General features: G+C 52.2%; 1 protein-coding gene across 5 annotated transcripts in view; it reads right to left on the bottom strand.

The window, feature by feature from the left end:
- The window catches only part of PTK2B (protein tyrosine kinase 2 beta), a 138287-nt gene that overhangs the window by 18884 nt on the left and 103978 nt on the right, over window positions 1-15425 (bottom strand). For all 5 annotated transcript variants that reach the window (XR_009495482.1, NM_001102252.1, XM_059889218.1 and 2 more), the window contains 16 exon segments: window positions 14595-14674; window positions 12153-12215; window positions 11580-11634; window positions 11008-11148; window positions 10539-10613; window positions 9822-9923; window positions 9048-9165; window positions 8454-8493; window positions 7750-7796; window positions 6569-6619; window positions 5958-6055; window positions 5152-5236; window positions 4448-4548; window positions 4096-4211; window positions 974-1074; window positions 706-795 (listed from right to left, as the gene is read on the bottom strand). Coding sequence is in view for 4 of the 5 variants with exons in the window: in NM_001102252.1 (NP_001095722.1) it covers window positions 706-795; window positions 974-1074; window positions 4096-4211; window positions 4448-4548; window positions 5152-5236; window positions 5958-6055; window positions 6569-6619; window positions 7750-7796; window positions 8454-8493; window positions 9048-9165; window positions 9822-9923; window positions 10539-10613; window positions 11008-11148; window positions 11580-11634; window positions 12153-12215; window positions 14595-14674 (1363 nt within the window). In the remaining variant the exon portion in view is untranslated.

The raw sequence follows: 15425 nt of genomic DNA, 5'->3' as shown, positions 1-15425 counted from the left end.
GCATCCCGGGGGGGCCTGCCCACGTGATAGTCTGTGAAAGGACCAATCACCTATGACTGTAAGTGAACTAAGCTCCCACACCCAGGCCCTTTCCTCATGGAGCTGTTAGGGTTCTGGAGAAGGAGACCGTCAAAGGAACTTCACTGGGACCACCAGGAGGGAGTGATGGCTCCATCAGAAAGCTGGCATACGAAGCCTAGAGCCAATGCTTGCTGCCTGTGTGATCATGAGCAAGTCCCTGACTTGCTGAGCCTCAGTTTCTTTGTCTGGAAAATGGGAAGAAGAATGATGAGATTGTACTGGGCAGGCTGTGGAGACCTGAGACAGAGGATCTACATGGCTGTGTGCCTTTTAAGTGGCTGTCCAGCACCTGGGTTTTGTCTCTCCTCACCCTGCACCTTCTTCTCAGAGAAGAGCTCAGCTCTGCCTATGAGGCTCCCCTGCGGGGTGGCCTCACCTCAGTCCTGGGGCTATCTGGGGGAGCTCATGCTCATATCAAGAGCCTTTTCCATGAAGATGAATGCAGGCTGGCCCTTAGCTCCTGTCACCCCCAATCCACCACGGACTCCCCAGCTCTGGGACTCCTCAGTTGGGGCAGCAAAACAGAACCTGAGGGTCCAGACCTCTGCTTCTTGTGCCCCCTGTTATCCTGGTCACAGAGGGGTAATCAAACCCTCATCCATGCCCTATGGAGAGTCTGCTCACCAAACATCCAGACATCGCTGGCGGTCGTGAAGCGGCGGAAGTTGATGGACTCGGGGGACATCCATTTGATTGGTAGACGGGTTACAGAGGCTGTGGGTGGACCAAGGGTTTATGGGAGCTCTTAGAGAAGAACCATCCAGACTTATCCAGAAAGGCAGCTTACTCTCCAGAGACTGTTGGCCTAGACTTGCCTTATAGTCACCTTTTGGGGGGATTTTGGCTTCAGGGACGCCCTTCAGGGACAATGCTGTAACACACCCCCACTCACCTTTGTAATACTCCTCATCCTCAATGTATCGGGAAAGGCCGAAGTCCCCCAGCTTCACACATTCAGGGGAGGCTACCAGGATGTTCCGGACAGCAATGTCCCTGGAAGGAGGCAAAGACCAGGGTGAGGTGGTTCATAACACTTCAGGGGGACAGACAGATGGATAGATGGACAGAGAGGCAGAGGAGAAGAGAGCCTCAGGGCCCCAGCCTCCGGAGGAGAATCAAGCAGCTTCTGTGGGTCAGCCCTTCCTGGCCCCACAACTTGTCTTGCTGGAACTTGGCTCAGGCAGGAGCCTCGGCTGGTCTTCCCTGCTGCTCACATGCCCTGGTTGCCTCCCTGCATCTCGCTGCTGAGCCCTGTCTCCCATCATCCCTTCTCATGCATCTCTACCTCCAAGCCTGTCTTGTGTTCCCCGTATTTGCTCCAGTCACTACACGTATTGTCCCCTCTGCTGGGGATGCCGTCACCCTGCTGACACTTCAGGGAGGAAGCCCGACCACTTTCCTGATCACAATTAACCTCTCCTTGTTCTGTGACCCCACAGCTGCTCACAGCTCACTTTCAGGGGGCACTGGGAGAGCCAGGACCCCCTAAAGGCTACATGCCCCTGAGCCGTGGCACAGAGTCCCTGGGAACCCCTGGTACGGAGGAGAGCGGAGCAGAGAGCTGGAGGAACACACCTGGCAGCTGGCAGGTGAGAGGCGCAGCCCAGAGCTGAGCTCTCACTACCCCCCCAACTTCCATCCCCCACTCTGGGAGCCCTTACCGACTCAGTCATCTTGAATCCCCAAATCACTTCTAACCCCAAACTGGCTCATCTCCTGCTTCTCCCAGGCAGGTTCTGCACCCTACTGTTTGTCTTTGTTGTTGAAAAGATGACTTCAAAGCCCGACAATGTCACAAAGGATGCAAATCTATTATACCACTTTGCCCCAGGACTGTTCACCCTAGAAGATGCTAGAAGATGAGCTTTACAAGGAAAGGGGTTTCTGTTTGTTTTGATTGTGACTTAATCGCAGAGCTTAGGACACTGCCTGGAGGTCCACAGGAAGAGTTCCACCATATTTGCTGCACGAGTGAGTGAATGAATGGGTGGATGAATATGCACATCCCCCAACATCGCTGTGCATAGTATCACCCATATGGCCCCATATCTCAGGAGGATGGCGTTGGACTGAAGAATTCACCTGCTCACCCCAGGGCTTTGAGTTGGATCATAGAAAAAGCAAGAGTTCCAGAAAAACTTCTACTTCTTTATTGATTACACCAAAGCCTTTGACTGTGTGGATCACAACAAACTGTGGAAAATTCTGGAAGAGATGGGACTTCCAGACCACCTGACCTGCCTCCTGAGAAATCTGTATACAGGTCAAGAAGCAACAGTTAGAACCCGACATGGAACAGCAGACTGGTTCCAAATTGGGAAAGGAGTACATCAAGGCTGTATAGTTTCACCTGCTTATTTAAATTATATGCAGAAGTACATTATGCAAAATGCTGGGCTGGATGAAACACAAGCTGGAATCAAGATTACAGAGAGAAATATCAATAACCTCAGATATGCAGATGACATCACCCTTATGGCACAAAGCAAAGAGGAACTAAAGAGCCTCTTGATGAAAGTGAAAGATTAGAGTGAAAAAGTTGGCTTAAAACTCAACATTCAGAAAACTAAGATGATGGCATCCGGTCCCATCACTTCATGGCAAATAGATGGGGAAACAATGGAAACAGTGAGAGACTTTGTTTTCTTGGGCTACAAAATCACTGCAGGTGGTGACTGCAGCCGTAAAATTAAAAGACGCTTGCTCCTTGGAAGAAAAGCTATGACCAACCCAGACAGAATATTAAAAAGCAGAGATATTACTTTGCCAACAAAGGTCTGTCTAGTCAAAGCTATGGTTTTTCCAGTAGTCATGTATGGGTGTGAGAGCTGGACCATAAAGAGAGTTGAGTGCCAAAGAATTGATGCTTTTGAACTGTGGTGCTGGAGAAGACTCTTGAGAGTCCCTTGGACTGCAAGGAGATCAAATCAGTCAACCCTAAAGGAAATCAGTCCTGAACATTAATTGGAAGGACTGATGCTGAAAATGAAACTCTGATACTTTGGCCACCTGATGTGAAGGACTGACTTAGTGGAAAAGCCCCGGATGCTGTGAAAGATGGAAAGCAGGAGAATAGGATGGCAGAGGATGAGATGGTTGGATGGCATCAACGACTCAGTGGACATGAATTTGAGCAAGCTCCAGTAGATGGTGATGGACAGGGAAGCCTGGTGTGGGGCAGCCCATGGGGTCGCAAAGAGTTGGACACAACTGAGCAACTGAACAAAACTCTGTCTCCTCCAGAGGATCATATCCCCCTTGATGGGGACCTTCCTTCAGGGAAGGGGACAAAGCCGGGTGGAGAAGGGACCAGCACCACAGTCAGAGGACTGGACTTGGCAGCTTGGAGGTGTCAGAGACCAGGGCAGTGCTACTCACTTGGGCTGCAAGGCCTGGGACCCCAGGACTGTCCTAGTGCTGCCAGAACCCAGTCTCTCCTGCTAGACTGCTGCTGCTGCTGCTAAGTCACTTCAGTCATGTTCAGCTCTGTGCAACCCCAGAGACGGCAGCCCACCAGGCTCCCCGGTCCCTGGGATTCTCCAGGCAAGAACACTGGAGCGGGTTGCCATTTCCTTCTCCAATGTATGAAAGTGAAAAGTGAAAGTGAAGTCGCTCAGTCATGTCCGACTCTTAGCAACCCCATGGACTGCAGCCCACCAGGCTCCTCCGTCCATGGGATTTTCCAGGCAAGAGTACTGGAGTGGGGTGCCACTGCCTTCTCCTGCTAGGCTGGGTGCCACCAAATGGAAATGCCAGAGAATAAGTGAGCAGCAAGCAGGGAAGTGATTTCCTGCACCCACAGGGATGCGGGCTACTGAGTTACAGGCAGACACCCCCGATTTCAGATTTCCTCTTCCTAGCAATCCTGGGAGGGACCGCTGGCTGTTGTACTTTTAGAGGGGGACACGGGTCCCAAGAAGGTGCTCAAGCTGTCACCTAAGCGGGACCAAAGCCAGGCCTTCAACCCTGGTCTGTACCTGACCCCTCCTTCTCCAGGGCCCTCCCCAGCCTCACCTGTGGACACAGTTGATGCTCTCCAGGTAGGCCATGGCCTTGCAGATCTGTAGCGAGTACAGGACAAGAGTGAGCACCTTCAGGCTGTTCTTGTTTCGCTCCAGGTAGTGGCCCAGCTGTAGGAAAGGGAAGATGCCCTGAAGATTCTGCCTGACCTGGGTGTGGAGCTGGGGGATGGGGGAGGGGACACCCAGGCTGGCAGAAGAATCTGGCAACTTCCTCTCCAAACAGCCTTGCCGGGAGTTAAGGGCCCCTGGCTCCAAATGCATCCTCCGTGGCTACCCTCTCCCTAGGTGTTGCTCCACTGCAGTCCAGCTGTCATCACAGGGTCCTCCTTGGCCCTCCAGCTCACCTCCCCGTAGGGGTACAGTTCCATGATGATCCAGGTGGGCTCCTCTTCGATGATGCCGATCAGCTTCACAATATGCGGGTGGTCCAGGTTCTTCATGATCACTGCAAGTGGGGGTGAGAGGGTTAGGGTTAGGGGTTAGGTTTAGGGTTAAGGCAGGGTTAGGGGTTAGGTGTTATGGTTAGTGGTTAGGTGTTAGGGTTAGGGATTAGTGTTAGGAGCTAGGGATTAGGAGTTAGGGTTAGGGTTTAGGGATTAGGGATTAGGGTTGGGGTGAGGTATTAAGGTTCGGGGTTAGGAGTTAGGTTTAGGGTTGGGGTTGGGGTTAGGTTTAGGGGTTAGGGTTAGTGTTTAGGGTTATGGCTAGGGATTAGGGTTAGGGTTTGGGCTAGTGTTTAGGTTTAGGTTCAGGGTAGGGTTATGGTTAAATGTTAGGGTTAGGGTGAAGGGTTTGTTTTAGGTGCCAGGGACTAGGGACTAGGGGATAGGGATAGGTGCTCCAGCGCTTCCAAGGCCCAAAGCAAGAATCAAGGTCTGCTGGCTGGACCGAGAGCCAGGGGTGCAGCCTTTCCCCCTGTGGATATTAGCTCTGTCCACTGCCTCCCCGACCTCCACCGCAGATGCTTTGGCCCCTTCCTGCTTCCCGGTCTGCATAGTCTCTTGGCTTTTTTTAGCCCCTGTGCTGGTGTCTCCCCAGGGACACCTACCTGCCTCACTCATGAACTTCTCCTTGTTATCCAGAGTGCAGTTTTTCTTGCAGGTCTTCACAGCCACGTTGATCACCTCCCCTTTCTGAAATAAGAGTGTGTCCAGGTACCCTCAGTTCTGCCCAGAACGCCCCACCCTGGCATCCCCAGGAGACAGGTGACGTCTGGGTCTCTGCAAAGCCTTTACTTCCTATCTCTTCCCCTCCTCTCCTCCACACCCACTTCCTCCTGATCAGGGTACATTTGGACTGGAGGAACGCCAAAGATCAGATCCCTTGAACCCCTGGCTGTCCAGGTGAGGGCACGGAGGCTGGGGGTCCATGTGACCTGCCCAAAGTTAGCGGGTGTGTGCAGGTCACATGCAAGGCCATCATCGGACATGGCGTCCAGGCCTTTTTCTCTTTATTGTTGGTTTTTACAATTTTGCTTTTTCCCCAGGCCTGGTTGAAGCACGAACACAAAGGCAAACTTGTCCAGCCCCCATTGGTGACCTTGGAGCCCACCTTGTCTTTCTCACAACTGCTTCACATGGAGCTTCCCCCTTCATGTTCTCCCATAAGACTCAGTCCCCGCCGCTGGGCCCCACCCCATGCCCCATAGATGTTGCCTCTCTTCCGATCCCTGCAATTGCAGCCTTTCCGGGAAATGACTCTTGTTTTCATCACTCCTTGCGTATTTCATAAACACTGCAAAGGCCAAATGCATGAAGTTCCACACACCACAGCACACCCCCTCCCCCAACACTAGAGTATTTGAGCTCCTTTCTCTTTCTACTGAAGAGCAGAACTTGGATATCATGAACTCACGTGATTTGTGTAGACACCTTCATAGACCTCCCCAAAAAAGCCTTCACCGAGAATACGATTCAGAACCACATCTTCCCGGGCGATGCCATACTGTGGGCCTGCACAGGGGATAGAACAGACAGTCCTGGGGCACAAAACTGGTTGGCACCCCCTGGGAATCCAAGAACTGATGTCCCCGGGGATTCTGAATGCCCATATCCCTGGGATTCTGAGTATCCAGAGGCTCTAACACCAGGCTCCGACCCCTCCTGCCCAGGTGTGACCAGACCTCCCCCACCAACACCTCAGCCAGGAACCAGGGGCTAGACTGGGAAAGGGGGTCTAGAAGGTTCCATTGTCTCAGACTTGGGAAAGCTGAGTCCCATGTCCATGCTCTTAGCACGCCCCTCCACCACAGACACACCAAAGGTCAATGGTGACGGGATAAAAACAATGATCTCTGCTTTCAAATCACAGGTGCCTCACTCAGCTGTGTCCCTGTCTGAGACACACGTGGAAGATGACATAGGAAGGAAAGAAAGTCCCCTTATGATGTCATATGTGTCCCCAGATGTCACTTCCCACGGCTCTGGCAGTGGTTGACATGGGGTGGGGGGCGGTTAGGGATCTACCTCCTGGTCTTCGCAGGGTCTCGTCAGGGATCTCAGCATAGATGTCTGATTCTGAAATGACAGGAGGACACCCCATGGGCAAGATGCCTTGAGGGGGGCATCACCAGGAACCAGGTGTGAGCCCCCCTCCTGCCCCGCCCGCCACAGGTCAGTGGAACTAAGCTGACATCACTGGGAGGGACTTGGGGAGGAGCCAGGGGAGAATGGGTTTCCCCCAGGTATCTGGGTGGCCGCAGGGCCCAGGGTCCTCAGCCTGAGTCCTCCTTGCTGCTGCCTGGCTATTTAGGGCAAGTTGGTTCATCTCCTTTAATCTGCTTCCCTTTCTGTGAAATGACTATTTCTGGGGAATGTAAATATTAAAGAAAACAATACCAGTTATGTATTTAACACTGTCATGAACTGAATGCTTGCGTCCCCTCAAATGCATATGTTGAAACCCTAACCCCAGGAGCGGTGGTGTTTGAAGGGGTCTTTGGGAGGTGATTAGGGTTAGATGAAGTCATGAGGGTGGGGCCCCCATGGTGGGATGAGTGTCCTTAGAAGAAGAGGAAGAGAGACTAGAGCTCTCCATCTGTCCACCACACGAGGACACGGAGGAGGTGGCTGTCTGCAAGCTGGGAAGAGAGACCTCACCAGGACCCCACCACACTGGCATCTTGGTCTTGGACTTCCACCTCCAGAGCTGTCAGAAATCAATGTCTGTTTAAACGTTTAAGCTCCCCAGTCTGCGGCTTTTTTATGAAGCCTGAGCTGACCAAGACAAACATGGCGCCCCACTAGCTGCCTAATACATGTTCATGTTCATGCTCAGTTGCTAGGTCATGTCCAACTCTTTTCAACCCCATCGACTGTAGCCTGCCAGGCTCCTCTGCCCATGGGATTCTCCAGGCAAGAGTATTGGAGTGGATTGCAATTTCCTTCTCCATCGATCTTCCTGACCCAGGGATCGAACCTATGTCTCTTGTGTCTCTTGCATTGGCAGGTCAGTTCTTTACCACTGAGACACAAGGGAAGCCCCACCCAATACATAGTTAGCTATTTATTTTTAGCCGTCATTGAGCAGTCATAGGGGAAGTTCATTTGTCTGTAACTTTGAGAGAATCCTTCAAATTGCCACAAGAGCAGGCAGAAGGGAGGCTCTGGGCGCAGGCAGAGGACTGGCAGCAGGTGGGCAGGCTTACCTATGCTGCAGCTTTCTGAGAGGTGGGGCCGCCGAGCCTCCAGGTTTCTACAGGAGGAGAGGACAGGGCAGGAGCCCAGTGAGCTCAGAGCCTGGAAGTGCCCACCCAGGGCAGCCTCATTCCCCCTCTCTCCCTCCCACCCTGCCTGGAGAAGCAGCGTGTTCTGATGGCACTAAGCTGGGAGCATGGCCCAGGCCACCAGGAGACAGGAGGGAGCTTTGCTTGCTAAGTCGTTTCAGTTGCATCCGCCTCTGCGACTCTATGGACTGTAGCCCGCCAGGTTCCTCTGTCCATGGGATTCCCCAGGCAAGAGTACTGGAGTGGGTTGCCATGCCCTTCTCCAGGGGATCTTCCCAACCCAGGGATTGAACCCATGTCTCTTACACTGGCAGGCAAGTGCTTTACCACTAGCGCCAAAGGAGAGGACAGCAGCAATTCCCCACCCCGCCCTCCTCGGCCCAAGATGGTGCCAGGTGGCTTTAGGACACAGGAATATAACCCTGAACGAATTTACTGGGAGAAATTTACTGGTGAAAAATAACCACTTGTGAAATGCTGGAATTCCATCATTTTCTCCTGGGGGCCAGAAACTGGAAACCGTGGCGGGGGAGGCCCCCTCTCTGTTCGATCTGCCTTCGTAAGGAAGACACCGGCTGAGGGCGGGGCCGGTTCTCCGCCTCAGCCTCGCGGTTGGTTGTACTCACAGCGTGGGGATCTGGGGCAGACTGTTCCGCTTCTCACCATCTGGGGAGAGGAGAAGAAGAAGGGGAGCTGGAACCAGGGACACAGGTCCCGGATGGATGACGAACCTCACTGCTTCTACCAGCCGACACACAGGAGACCCCTCCCGCCACTGTGGCCCATGAGAGTCGAGTGGAAGCTGGATACGCTGTTGCCCTGAACTGGAATCCTTTTAGCAGAAGAAACTCTCAGACTTCCTCTGCCACTGTCACACGTCCCAGCCTGACCCTTGCTTTCTGATTCCATCGCCAAATAGGACGGACCAGCCATGTTCTGGGAATAGCTTTGATCTTCCCAGGGCGACAAACATCTCTCCATCAAGTTGACTCCCGCACCCCGTGCCACCCTTGGTCAGTGGGGCCAGGGCTGTAGCCAAGCATCTGGGATGGGATCACAGGGAGTGTCCAGCAGGGCTGGGTGAGCCCCTCCCCACTTCCAAAGGCTCTTCATTCACATATCCGTCAATGGTTTAGCTTCTCCTGCTCCTCCCCGGAGCCTTGGCTCGGGTATGCCACCCACTGCCTGTTGGGCCAGGTTACCTTCAAGTGGAAACACACCTTTTTTGGTTCGAATGATGAGAGAGCCCTTGTGCTCTCCTTGCAGCCGGCAGTAACCATCTACGAGGTCAGCCATGTTCTCGGCCTCTGCCAGAGAGGAGGTTTTGATGGACAAAGACTGCAGGGAAGAGACCAGCCAAGGATGAGACCCCAGAGCCTTGGCTAGAGTCAACCCCACGGGACTGCAGGACTTCTAACCATGGCCTGCCTGGATTCCACCAGCTCCTCTTCTGGGGCTCGGCTTGAATTCCCTATTGCCACCAGGGGGCGCTCCCGTCACCCCGCCCAACTGACCACCTTACACTCCAGGAAGGGAATGCCTTTTTCTAGTCACTCAGTGTACAGCACATGCCTTGCATGCTTGAGCAGAAATGGAGAAAAGGGAAGAGGGAGGGAGTGGGGCAGAGGACACGTGGATGAAAGGACAGGCATACAACCTGTTTGTGGTCTGAGGTCTCTCCCATTCTCCCACCTACAAAAAGCCCTGGATCCCCAAGGTCTTGGTTCTGAGTCATTGTTACCTGCTCACAGTTAGACCTCTGATCTGTACCTTGATTCCTGGTCACTTTACTCCTGCCCTCCCCCAAACTTCCTACAACTTTTTTCTTGACATTTTAAACAACAGTTTTGCTTCCTGATGTACTTTTCCTTAGTTTGACATCATCCTGTTACCTGGTCTAAGAACTAGGTGCCCTTTACTTAACAAGATCTCAGCAGCCAGGGAAGCCCTGGCCAGGCTGGCTTGAGCAGGCATGCCCAATCAGAGATGCTCACCTGGGGAGCGCCTTCGATGCCCAGCTGCAGTACCGCCTGGCCCTCTTCCAGAGGGAGGCATCTGATGGACTTGATCTGCTTGAACTCGGCCAGGCAGGTGGGCTGTGGGAAAGGAGGGGTTCCTTCAGACCATCCCATTCCTGGGATCAGGGCATGAGGATTGATCAGTATGGGGTGGGGGTGAGGATCGAGGAAGAACCAGGCATTGGAGTCTCTCGGCGGGGATGAAGAGGGAATCAAAGACCATTCAGGTTAGAAGGATCACCTAGCCCAAGCCCCTTGCAGAAGAAAAAATGAGCCTGGGAAGAGTCAAGGTTTGCCCACAGTCATATGCCAAGCTGGTGGTAGGGCCAGGGCTGGACCTGGTTATTCTGACTCCCAGGGACATGATAGCCCCATATGCCATTGAAAGAGCAGCTACTATTGCCAGAAGAGCAACAGAAGTATCCTTCCCTCTTCCCCTCCCCCACCTTAACCACATCTGTCCCCACCCCCTCTGTGCCAGGGACAGTCCCAGGGATGTAATGGCCCATGCTCCCCATGCCGTTATCCCAAATAGCCTCCCCACGGCTACTGATACCAAAAGCCTCTCTGCTCTCAGCAATGGGGTGGAAGAACCGATGGGACAGGCCAGAATGGGAGGCAGCCAAAAGGGGAAGAACACTCTGCCTGGAGCTGGGTGGGGCCTGCCTCCCTCCCCACCCCATCTCTCTCTACCTTCGCATCTTGACTTGTCAGCTGGCGGATGCCTTTAGGGCCAATGACCAGGTCCACAGTAATGTTCCATCCTTGCTGGAATCAAAGGAGAGACAGATTGTTGCCTCTTCTCTGTCCGCCCGTGTTTCAGAGGCTTGAAAACAGTTCACTAGCTAGACACAAGCCATGTCTCCTGGGCCCTCTAGCTCCTTCCATCCTAACCTCCCACCATACAGATCACCCCGCTCCCAACACTCTGCCAGCACTGCCCACCTCCTCCCAGAGTTGGAGCCAAGGTTTCAGCTCCCTTCGGCAAGCAAGTAGCTTAGCGTTAGTTGCATTTTCAGATACACTGGGGGAGGTCCTGGTGCCACAGAATCTACAAGCAGTAGGTTGGAGGGTTGTCTTGATCCCCATCCCCACCCTGAGTTGCCCTCCTGAGAGGCTTGAGATTTGGGTCAGGGGTAGAATGAAAAGAAGGTGGCGTTACAATGAGTTCACAGCGATAGGTCTCCTGGTCAATGTTGGCGAAGCCTGCGAGGGTGTTGAAGAACTTCATGACGCACTCCTCCTCCCGGAGCGAGGCGTACTGCTGGAACGTCTGCTGGATCATCTTCCGGAACTGCTTGGGCTGGGCGAGAGGGTCAGGGGTGAGTGGGGCCTGATTCCTTCCCTTAGGATCTCACCGCAGGCCTGCACGCTGCTGTAGGACAGTTCCTTAGGCCTCTATAGACCATGAGGGCAGTGGTGATCTCTTACATCATGGTGGTCTCAAGGGAGCTCACCATGGCCCTGGGAGGGAGGCGGGGTGGTAGCATCCCCGGTGCTCAGGCCATAGAGCTAACTGGCCTTTGATGTGGAACTAGAGCAGGGTTTCTTGATTCCCGGACACAGATGGGCTCACAAGATGCATGGTCCCAGGTCCAGATGGCCTAAGGCAGCACAGATACCCTGGCTTCCCCGAGGGTCCCCATCTCCATCCCTTATAGATCTAATCCTTGGGCGACATAAGGGAGACACGAAGGGAGTCTTCCTGGGCTCTTCATCCACTGGTTTCCTCACCTTTAAGTTCTCCTGCATTTGCTTTGGGAAAAACAGGTCCAGGCCCACTTCTCTCCTGAGAGTAAGGGGGAAAAAGCAGCATTTGAATCCCCTTTGGTGGCTCAAATGGTAAAGAACTGCCTGTGTTGCGGGAGACCCAGGTTCGATCCCTGGGTCAGGAAGATCCTCTGGAGAAGGAAATGGCAACCCACTCTTGCCTGGAGAATCCCAGGGATGGTGGAACCTGGTGGGCTGCCGTCTATGGGGTCGCACAGAGTCGGACACTACTGAAGCAACTTAGCAGCAGCAGCAGCAGCAACCCACTCCAGTGTTCTTGCTTGGAGAATTCCATGGACAGAGGAGCCTGGTGGGCTACTGTCCATGGGGTTGCAAAGAATTGGACAAGACTGAGTGACTAATACTTTCTATATCCCCAACTCAGGACTTCGGGCCAATCAGGGAAAGGTGAGCACACCAGGGAGATGGGTCTTGCCTGGCTCTGGTCTGGGGGGTGGAGGTGTATAGGAGGTGAGCAAGAAGAGCAAAGCAGGAGCGGGGAAGGGAGGAGAGGCTGGGGCCAGTCCCGGCACTTACTCCAGGAGCTCGAGGTTGGACTTTTTGTCAAGTGCGTTGTGGGGCATGTCCTTGAAGAACCGCCTGCAGAGACAGAAGCCACGGGGAACAGGGCCATCAGAGCTGGGCCACCCAATGCCCACATGTTGGACTAGAAGCACCCTCCCCTGCCAGATGTGGGAACCACTGGGAGGGAGAAAGGAAGGAGAGGTGAAAAATTCAGTATTTAGAAAACTATGAGTTTTAGAAAACCTGCAAATTTCCTTCCTAGGAAAGACTCCAGTTGTACTCCAGGGTGTCCACCTCTGGCTTATAGAGTTTGTGGGCAGAGGAGGAGGATAGAGGTTCTACCAGTGGTCTCTGAAAATAAATGACCCAAGGCAGCCAACACTCGACTTATAGCTGAGGAACACCGACATCCACCTTTTAGGTTCTGTGTTCCCTTTGTGACTTCCTTTCCCCTCATTTGCTACCTCTGGAAATCTATGTGTATGCATGCAAATAATTATAAAATATACACAAAAAAATTTAGCATTTATGGGACAGAAGAAGAAAATAAATCCATAATCCTACCACCTGGGGTGACATCTATTAAATTTTTATAGATATTCTTTAAGTATGATTTTCCCTTAAAATGTATGTCTTCATGGAGATTTTTATGTATTACTCATTTATAATAATTGTTTACGTGGAGACCAAATAGCCAATACTATTTGTCTTATCTTCCCTTCCCTGTTTGGATCATTGTTTCTAGTAATTTCTTCAACTGTTGCAGACATTGTCCCACTCCTGATCATACATTAGTAACTCAGTGTTACTTCAACCCACGTGTACTTGTGCACATCTGGGAATAGTTTTATGCTGCTGATACCATAAGCAGAGAAGGGCAACTAACTTATGATTAATAAACAATAAGTTTACAAAATTTACAGTGTTTAGAAAAGAGTATGCTTAGGCCTTCATCTCACACTTTATTCTAAATATTTATTCTAGATAGATTAAAGGGAAAATTTTAATAATAAAATTATTTTAAAACTAGAAGAAAAGCTAGGGAAATATTCTCAAATCATGGAACTTAGAAGACTATCTAAAGCATGAAATCATAGATGAGCTCTATATAAAAACTTGAAACATGTACTGCTACGTCCTTAACAATTTTTAATAAATGGTATTTTTGAGCATATTGTCAATCAAGATAAGTAGTAATAATTATTTTAGAGGAAAAATTTTAGAGGAAAAAAAAATGCATTGGAAAAAACCTGACTTGGAGCTACTCTGCTAATGGAGGTTATCTCTCGTTCATGATTTTAGTCACTTTTTCTCTTTCCCTACATGTTCCAAATACTCCACATTGTACAAGGCAGTGTGGCCATCTGCAACGCCCCCTGGGTTGGGTGAGCTGCAAAATGTACTTCCAGGTAACTGACCATATTGGCATGTTGAATGTAGTTAAGTAACTCTACAAAATAAATGTCAGCACATGTCCACCAGCAAAGAGGTCTTTAGATCTTTCATAGTTACCCAATCATTCAAATTCATACTGTGCCCTCATGTGTGCCAGGAGAAGGTGGTACCAACCCTGAGTTCAAGGATTTGATGGATTTCAGACTAGTGCATGTGAACCACTCGGCATCTGACAGAGTGGTGCATACATAGGGCCTTATGGCCAATCCATGCAGGGAGGGGTAGGTGGGGTGGACCTGGGAAATGGGAGACTTCAAGATGGAGAGACCCTTGAGTGGGCACTGAAGGAAGAGCCCAGGGCCACACTGCCTGCTCTCAAGGTGTGCTTCACAGGCATGCTCCGAGGTTTTCTAGGAATGTTGAGGGAAAGCAAACAACTTTGGGGACTTCCTTGGTGGCTCAGTGGTAAAGAATTAGTCTGCAGTGCAGGAGATGCAGGTTCAATCCCTGGGTTGGGAAGATCTCCTGGAGGAGGAAATGGCAACCCACTCCAGTATTCTTGCCTGGAGAATCCTATGGACAGTGGAGCCTGGTGGGCTACAGTTCGTGGGGTCCCAGAGTCAGAAATAGACTGAGTGTCTGAGCTGGATGATTTACCGACTCTGTACACGTCTATTAGCACCTACTGGAGTGGGGAATACAGCAGTGAGCAACACAGATGGAATCCCAGCATTCGAGTATCTCCCAGAAGCTTGCCTAGTATTCAAAGGAACGTTTACTGGATCACCTGGATGGCAGGTAGAAGGAAGAAGCTGGAGCCTGGAGGCAAGAACAATGGCAGCGAAAGGCAGACAGGGGACACCGAACAGAGAGAGGGCTGGCGCCTCTCTTCCCAGGGCCAGACGGTGAGCACCTCAGGGCTTTACCGTCTGTCAGCCACCACTTGTCCCCTTCCGGCTCTCACATTCCTGCCTTGGAAGAGTGTCCAAGCTGGCCGAGAGCCCAGTGGAGGAGGGAAGGAGCAGGCAACCTCCCTGGAGTGGCCCGGAGGCCACCTACCTGAGCTCCAGACAGCCCAGCTGCAGGGCCATCCCCTCGCTGACCTTGCTGGCATAGCGCTGCATGTAGTCATTCCGGAGCTGGCAGGGAGAAAGGCCACAGTTCAGACTCTCGCCTCGCTCCCCATTTATTTCCCTGAGATTAGCAGAGGCCCCAGGAGGTGGAGGGGGCTTTGAACACCATCCTGCTGCCCTGAGTGGTCTCTCATCCCTCCCCCGACAAAGGCACAACTGTGTAGCAGGAGGGGGAGGTGCCCTGGGTAGTGTCGATTGTGCCCCCACAGGCATGATCGAGTTTTTGAAGCACTTTCATAGCACGTTTTTTTAAGGGTCCACAAGGCAGGAAGTTCAGGTTCCCCTCTCCCACTCCTCACTTTGGAGATAAAGAAACTGGGAATGGGGGGAGGAGTTAGTCATTTATTCTGGCTTCCCGATGGCTCAGCAGTAAAGAATCCTCTTGCAGTGCAGGAGACACAGATGAGGGTTTGACCCCTGGGTTGGGAAGATCCCCTGGAGGAGGGCATGGCAACCCACTCCAGTATTCTAGCCTGGAGAGGCGAGAGGAGCCTGGTGGACTACAGTCCTTGGGTTTGCAGAGTCGGACATGACTGAGCGACAGCACACATGCAGGCAGTAATTTACCCAAAGCCTTGTTGGTAAGTAGTGTTGGATGTCACCCAAGATACAAGAAAAGTCTGGCTTGGTCTCTAGAGGACCAGGAGGAAGATGTAGGCTGGGGCAAAGGCCAGACACAAAACAGCCATGGCGGCTCTCGTGCACAAAGTGCTTATTCCCCGCCATGTCTTGTGCTGGGCACCTCAGGGGCACTACA

Source organism: Bos taurus, chromosome 8 (genome assembly GCF_002263795.3).
Source record: "Bos taurus isolate L1 Dominette 01449 registration number 42190680 breed Hereford chromosome 8, ARS-UCD2.0, whole genome shotgun sequence".
Lineage (NCBI taxonomy): Eukaryota > Metazoa > Chordata > Mammalia > Artiodactyla > Bovidae > Bos > Bos taurus.
This window is presented reverse-complemented; position numbering and strand designations above follow the sequence as displayed.